Raw genomic sequence first — 8280 nt, 5'->3', positions numbered from 1 at the left:
TGACACGTGTTAACACATTATTGGACACAAAATTTCGAGGTGTTACACCAAAGCGGCGATATCATCAGAGACCGTCTCTGAGAGACCGTCTCTGAGAGACGTTTGAGTTTACGATATGGAATCGAGCAGTTAGCAATCAAAGTACCAGACAAAGACAGGCAATACACAAACTAATCTAAATTAGTTTTTTACATACTCATCTAAATCTCGGTATATACATTGCTCAAACCCTCAAACATAAACTAAAATCAGTTTTGTGATTTGTCGATTTGGAACTTGGAACTTGAAAGACGGACTGATGGCATTTGGTTTTGCGACTTAATCTTGTGGCTGGCTTAGGACTATGTAAATTCACAAGCAGAGTAATGGTCGCTCTAATTGGTCCTAACTATTTTTGAGTTTTCTTATTGAATCAAACAAATTTTGCAAACTAATATAAGTGTCTTGTATAAATACAAACGCTAGTGCTATGATTAAGTCTAGAAAAAACTTAGCCGAATAGCATGTACTAGATCGTCAAAGAGTAATGCACCTTTAAAAAAAAAAACTAAAAAATGTAAAATTTTAAATTTCGTCAACTATAAACTTTTTAGTTTATAATTGGTGGTCACAAGCCCATATAAAGGATGAGGGTTTTGTTGCTAAATATATTGAAAAGGATAATATTGCAAAAGGGCCTCCACTTCGTAGTTCGCTTAGAGCCTCCAAAAACGTAGGAACGGCTCTGCATGAGGCCTATATTGTCTTATTTCACATATGAAGCTCCTAAGCAACTATTAGTAACATCAAGTTGCCAAACCAAAGCATCGTGATGGACTATTGTCGCAACTAAAGCAATGGAATGGATGTTGTTGCAATGTTTACGATAACTCTAAAAATAGAAATGGGGAGAATTTTGTAATATAAAACGTAAACATATTGCTTAATATTAAAATAAAAGCATCCTTAGAGGTCGATGGATCAATCTTGGAAATAGCCCCAAACATGATGAATTTACACATGAGATTCTTCGTCGTTAAAAAAATTAAGATGCATCCTTCGATTAATCATGTGATAAAAGAATGCCAACAAAAGATATATGCAACATCATGCCATTTCAAGATTTAGAAACATACTTCAACAAAAAAGTGACTTTCACCGTTTGTGGTCAAACAGTTCGTTCCAAGATATATAATTTGTACATATAAAGCAATTTTACAGTATGTTAACTTTCAAAGAGATATCATCAGAATATGGACAATAAGTTTCAAGTCCCTACCGATACTTAAACGAATATAAAATTATGGACTCCCATAATATTATTAGATCAAGAAAACTACACAAAAACTTGATTCTTGTAATCAGAATACCTAATACATGGTATTTATAAGCTAACCTATAACACTAGACTTATAATAGGATTTCTCATATAATTCAAACTAAAACTTTGGTCTTTTACTTTATGAAAATTCTATTGGTTTTGATTTTTCGAATTTTGATTTTATGCATAGGTTCGATTTAACCTGAAAAGAGATTTTTTTCGATTTACATGTATAACTTTACATAGGTTGGTTCTATCGACTTGGACTAAATTCAAACTAAAACTTTGGTCTTTTACTTTATGAAAATTCTATTGGTTTTGATTTTTAGATTTTTGATTTTATGCATAGGTTCGATTTAGCCTGAAAAGAGAATTGGTCCATGAATTTTGGGTATATGATACCTTTGGCTTATACTTTTTGTAAAGTATTTATTAATAAATTTGGGTCCAAGACTTTCAACTTTTTCCATGTTCTGTTCGATGTTGCTACAGTTCAGTTCAATTTAGTTTTAGAACGACATGTAAGTTTTCATTTATAAAACGCCGCACAGTCAATAATTTCAATTTTGTTTTGTTATCAATTTCATTTAGCTTCGGTTAATCGCCTTTTTGCTCATGTTCACATTGCTTCCGCCCTTCTCAATCATTAAACACACATTTTGCTCGATTTTGTGTATGTCATAGAGTTACGGGTTTGGAGTTCAGGTTTTAGGTTTTAGTGTTCAGCCGCCATTTCACATCTACAACGCATAGTCTAAAGAATAGCTTACCTTATGTTTATATATGTTGATAAATGGGCAAGACGTCTGTTCATGTTTGTTCATTTAAACAAACACTGACCAACTACCCGTTGAAGGGTCATCCGACGTCTGTTTTGGTCACATGTGTAAAAACAGCGTTACGTGACATCAAACCAATTGCTTCATGTACTAAAAAAAAAATTACAAGGTAAAGATAACTTATTCATGGGAACCCAAGATGAGTATCCTCAAATATTTATCACTATTAATAAAAACCAACAATAATTCTAGTACAATTCTGAGTTTAAACAAAACTCATTGCTGGCAAAACCAAATATAAAAACCGAACCCTGAAAACGACCACAACGACATAAAACTTTGCAGTTTCACTAGCATAAAGAAAAAAAAACCAAAAAAAAAAATAACCCGAACCTTTACCAGGCAAAACATCGTCTTTTGTATCACTGGCTCACGAGAGATGCAAGATGACACATTTTTCTTTTTCTTTTTCTTTTTACTATACGCCGCAAACCGATTTTACATCTCACTCGAAAAGGACCAAAAATGTAAGTCATAAATTCAACAATTAAAACATAAAATATTAAAGAAAAAAAAAACACTTATAAACCATCTAACGCACGCAAGTTAGCTCTTGAGAAGATAGATCACCTCATAAACCAAACCGCAACTATAACTTCATGCATTCTACTACCCGACGATGCCTGTAACAAGCAAAAGCGAGTCTGTAAATACAAAAAAGGGGGATAATCTACGCATACGTCACCCAAGTATATAAACGTAGTAAAATGACAAAAATGCCCCTAACTTGTTCGCGTTAAACTTAGTGAAAACTTTTAAATACTTGGGTCGCTTATACATACATTATCCCATAGAAAATTTCTCTTTTTACAAGTAAGAGTTAATTGCCATTTTAGTCCCTGTGGTTTGGGCCATTTTACCAGTTTAGTCCAAAGGTTTCATTTTTAACATCTGGATCCAAAAAGGTTTCATCGTTGCCATTTTGGTCCAACTGACTTAACTCCATCCATATCTGTTAAGTCTGCCAAAGGCATTTTTGTCATTTCATTTTTCTTTTTGTTAACCCTTTTTTCTTTATTGCGTTTTCTTTTAAATGAAATGACAAAAATGCCCTTGGCAGACTTAACAGATATGGATGGAGTTAAGTCAGTTGGACCAAAATGGCAACAATGAAACCTTTTTGGATCCAGATGTTAAAAATGAAACCTTTGGACTAAAATGGCAAAATGGCCCAAACCACAGGGACTAAAACGGCAATTAACTCTACAAGTAATTTGTTAAAGAGCATACTAGTGGTAGCCATCAGCCCATCACATGGTCAGGCCCATTAGCTTAGCCCATCAGAATTACGGGTTTACGTATTTTGTCTTTTTATTCTACTAGTAACATATCTAACAAAATCCGAAACCCCAATGCTAATGGGCCTAACCCGTATAACGACCAGCCCTAATATTCTACTAGTAACATATATCTAACAAAATCCAAAACCCCAATGCTAATGGGCCTAACCCGAATGACGACCAGCCCTAATATTCTACTAGTAACATATCTAACAAAATCCGAAACCCTAATGCTAATGGGCTTAACCCGTATAACGACCAGCCCTAATATTCTACTAGTAACATATCTAACAAAATCCGAAACCCTAATGCTAATGGGCCTAACCCGAATGAGGACCAGCCTTAATTAAAAGATGATTTAATTAAAAACAAACCATACCTCTGTTTTCCTGTCGCTTAGCAACACCATAACCACCAACATAACCAGAAGAATTTTTTGTCTGAACATCAGAACCACCACCAACACCGCCCAACCCGTACCCACTAAACGGGCCAGGTGCATCACGGTCACTATTTGCTGACCGCCAGGTCGGGTCAGCCCCATAGACCGACCCAGCACCACCACCACCACCACCTCCACCGCCATAAAAGTCTGAAAAAGGCCCGTCATAACTAACACTAGATCCACCATACGACGATGTCGGGCCGGCATTATTATTACTAGCATTTCTTCCATAACCCGCACCTCTTAAAGCGTAATTATTATCCCCACCTCCATAACCAAGATTAGCACTAGAACCATTGCCGGAACCTTGAGGTGAAACCAAAGAAGAGCCCCAATTAATCCCGTTATTCCCTAAAATACCCCCGCCTATTACCCCCGTTGAGCCCGTCGAGTTTGACCCATAGTTAAGCCCGCCGTTACCCCATAAGTTACGAGGATTCGAACTAAAAAAGGAAGTATTCCCTCCATTTCCACCGTCAAAACTTATCGGACTCCCAAATCGATTTGAGTTCCCCGCATAGTACGGGCCTGGGCCCGGGCCCGGGCCCGGTCCAGGAGCAATTCCCCTACCGTAACCCGAAATACTATTAAAATTAGCGCCACCTGTGTAATTCCCGCCCATCCCGGGCTCAAAGTTCAAACCCATTCCATACCCGGAACCAAACGGGCCAACCCCAGTTCTACCAGAAGCAATCGGGCCGAATCTCCCATCCATCCTAACCCCAAAACCCCCAATCCCAACTGCATTCGGAGAATACGCTCCGTTAAGAAAACTACTGGTTCGGGTCAACCCATACGGATACGCACCAAGTGGGCTTCGGGTCGGGCCAGGTGAAAGCTCTTTAGGAACCGCTCGTTTAACCTCAACCATTTTACCATTAAGCTCGTGAAACGTTTTCAACAACACCGTATCCACCGCATCTTCGGAATCATAAGTGATGAACCCAAACCCGCGCGGCCTTTGGGTACCGTGATCGTACATAACAACAACATCCGTAATCGTTCCAAACTGTTCAAAATAAGCCTTGAAATCGTTCTCGGTTACAGTAGATGCTAACCCCCCTACAAAAATCTTTCGGGTTCGACCCTGACTCGGTGAACCCTGAATGCTACTACTCGATCTACTAATGCTGCTTTGATCATCTCTAGGAACCGCTTTTTTCGCCTCAACCTGCAACAACCATACAAAATTGGATCAAGAACAATACCCGAATTGCGAAATTAAACAACGAAAATCGAAGACCGAAGAACTAACCATTCGACCATCGATGTTATGCTTCTCTTTGGTGACTCGTTCTGCAACGACAGGATCGGAGAACACGATGAACCCGAACCCGCGAGCCCGACCCGTGGTGTGATCCTTCATGATCACAGCCTCCAAAACCTGGCCATAGCTACTGAAATACTCTTTCAGACGCTCTTCATTTGTGTCCCATGATATCCCACCAATGAACAACTTGCCCAGATCAGATTGCATTTTCTAAACCCCAAATTAAACCAAAATTAATGTTTCAATCAGTTCAAATGTGGATCAAGATAATCAAGAATATTAAACCAATATACCTCAGATTAAAATTTCCGACAAAGATTTAGGGATTATCGATCCAATCAAACAAACATCGGATCCTTCGAACAACAATTCCTGAAATTAAATTAAACACAAGATAATCAATCAATCAATCAATCAATTAAGCATCCGATCAATCAAAAAGCATGATTTTTTTCACAGATTAACAACAAAAGAACAAATCCCACAAATCTTTATCAAAAACCCACCAAATTAAACGAATCTTTAACGAAAACCCACCAAATTAAATGAAATTTTATGACGGATTAACAAAAAATAACGAACACCCACAAATCTTTATGAAAAACCCACCAAAAAGAATGAATCTTTATCGAAAATTAAGATCTGAGAGGAGGCACAATAAGAACCGAGGGCACGTTCATCCTCCTCAACACCGCCCCCTTGGTGATTCTTGATTACCCAAATTACAAAAACTGAAATTGATGATGCGGGTGGTTAATCTTGTTCTACATATAATAAGAATAATAAATAAATAAAAATGGGGGAATTTAATTAAATAAATAAAATTAATTAATTAATTTTTGTGAAATTGTGGGGGGTGATGGTGAATAATACGTGTGGATGGAATCAAGAAAAAGAAATAAAAAAGATAAACTTTTTGGGGTGTTTGATCTGATAAATGGAAGGATCGTTTGGTCTCCAACTCGAGGTTTATATACTTATTGGGAAAATCTAGAGTATCAATCGTACGTATGTGAGTGCATGGGGTACCCTGTGGACCCGTGTGGATCTGCGATTGTCGTTCGATCAACGGTTGTTGTTCATTCTTGGTGGTTCTTGTATCTACATCATATACACTTGATTACGAAAGGAGAGGAGAGGCACCATATGTGCTTTTTTCTCTAAAATGTTATGTATTTGTTAAGAATATCAAGAGTAAAATGCCCAAATTGTCCATGAATTTACACTACTTTTGCTATATCAGTTTAAAACATTTTCAATCTAGTTCCTTGAGGTGTTATATTTTATTTTTGTCATTTTCATTCAATTGGCAAACTTGGTTAGAATTTTCCGTTAATTACTCATCTTTTCTTTTTTTTTTTTTGTAAAGGGTTACCCCGGTGATTTTATATATTCACAAACAAAAAGAAAATGTAGCGTGGAAGAGTTCCACACTAGATCATAAATGGGGCATGCCCCAAATATGTAAACTAGAACAATACAAACAAGACAACCTCAGCACTACTACTAGACTACCAACTAGGAATCCGAACACATTCAGCTATCTATGCATAGAATACATTAATCATTACTATCAACGACTGCGTCCTCATAAATGTTCCAGTTAGCCAGCACCTTCGTCACTTGAGTCGAGGCCTTGAACTTCATACCCATTAGCTTGTACCGAGTTGTCATTTAAATGAAGAGTATAATCGTCATTTTATGCCATAATTTACTATAGTTAATGAGGAAAACGATAAAAAGAGTGAGAAATTAACAAAAAAATTCTAACCCAATTTGTCAATTAGATGAAAACGGCCACAAAAATGAAACCTTGGGGAACTAGATACAAAAGTTTTTATTTTTGGATTGAAGTGGCAAAATGACCTAAACTCAATGACTATTTTGGCATTTTACTCAAATATCAATTATATATGTTTGTGTATATATATGATAGTATTTTTTTTTATATGGTTTGGGTGTGTATATGGCAATATAATGTTAAAACCCATGAGAATCGTATAGTACACGTGTATATAGTGAAACCCATGAGAATCGTATAGTACACGTGTATAAAAGATAATTAGAAGAATTAAGAGATGTAAACATAATTGATTAGATAATTGTCGGGTGTCCCATATTCAAAGACATTGATACAATGTGTTGTGTGGTTTCGAGGTTCTCATCATGTTATCGGTTCTGAAATAAACGTATTCCATTGGCGTGTATTATTAAAGCTTATGCCGAATCAAATGTGCCCGAGACATATGGACCTATTTCTCATGCATTCTTGAATGATGGGCAATCGCTAGGAATCTTCGAATATAAGACATTTGAGTTTTAAAACTCAACGAGGGATATAATACCTCAACTTGATGATAAATTGTTGTATCATAGTTACATCTAATCTAATACTAATAAAGAAAACTTTTTAATGCCACATGGCATTTGTTCCTTTAATCTCACATATTTTATCTATATTTTTAATTTAATAATAAATATCACTTAGCCTTATCTTAATCCTTAAAATAATAAATGTTTTAAAAAATATCATCAAATTTGTTCTTCTAATATTAATATTAAATATAAATCTCTTTATCATAATATATATTATGAACATATATGGTTGGTTTTATTTGAATACTCACAATATTTTAGATTTTTTCCAATGAACGAATAACAAAATATTCTAGATTAGTATTAGCGATAAAACAGTTAATATAAATTATATTATTACAATTGTAAATGTAATGTGTTTAAACATTACAAATATTAATTACATAGTTTTTTCCTTCTTAAAATATTTATGCGAATAGCATTCTCTCCTTTAATTTAATAATAATATTAGTTAAATATAATTAATATAAATAATTAGTTCTACAATAATTCTAATAGGTATCTAATATTATAATTAATAACTGTAGTGCATTTTTTAATATGTGTTATGAATTATATTAATTTATTAATTATTAATAATATTATTAATATATAATTTATCATAATATCTAATATTATTATCATTAATATATTATTATGTATTGTATTGTAAACAATTTCAAAATTTAAATGATGTAAAGATAATCAGGTTCTCATGTCTCTAATTTTAGTCATTCATGGGTTCGATCAATCCAATCGGAGAACATCTCCATCTTTGCATTTATGACTCT

At 35.0% G+C, this 8280-nt stretch overlaps 1 protein-coding gene across 1 annotated transcript; it reads right to left on the bottom strand.

Annotated features, from left to right (window-relative positions):
* Positions 1-2255: 2255 nt before the first annotated feature.
* Positions 2256-6055, bottom strand: LOC110938118 (heterogeneous nuclear ribonucleoprotein 1). Its single transcript, XM_022180594.2, has 5 exons — positions 5744-6055; positions 5428-5506; positions 5120-5344; positions 3799-5035; positions 2256-2762 (listed from the first exon to the last, which is right to left on the bottom strand). The coding sequence occupies exons 3-5, from the start codon at positions 5339-5341 to the stop codon at positions 2749-2751; spliced, it is 1473 nt and encodes a 490-aa protein (XP_022036286.1). The 5' UTR covers positions 5342-5344; positions 5428-5506; positions 5744-6055; the 3' UTR covers positions 2256-2748.
* Between the last annotated feature and the right edge of the window lie 2225 nt (positions 6056-8280).

The sequence above is a fragment of the Helianthus annuus genome, chromosome 4, assembly GCF_002127325.2.
Source record: "Helianthus annuus cultivar XRQ/B chromosome 4, HanXRQr2.0-SUNRISE, whole genome shotgun sequence".
NCBI classification, from domain to species: Eukaryota; Viridiplantae; Streptophyta; class Magnoliopsida; order Asterales; family Asteraceae; genus Helianthus; species Helianthus annuus.
Note: the sequence above shows the minus strand (reverse complement) of the source record. Positions and strands in the feature narration are given on the sequence as shown.

What these genes read in the sequence shown, in the direction of transcription:
- LOC110938118 (XM_022180594.2), bottom strand. Translation starts at nt 5,341, where the DNA reads ATGCAATCTGATCTGGGCAAGTTGTTCATTGGTGGGATATCATGGGAC. An exon ending in ATAACATCGATGGTCGAATG is followed by an intron (nt 5,036 to 5,119) that starts GTTAGTTCTTCG and finishes TGGTTGTTGCAG; the next exon opens with GTTGAGGCGAAAAAAGCGGT.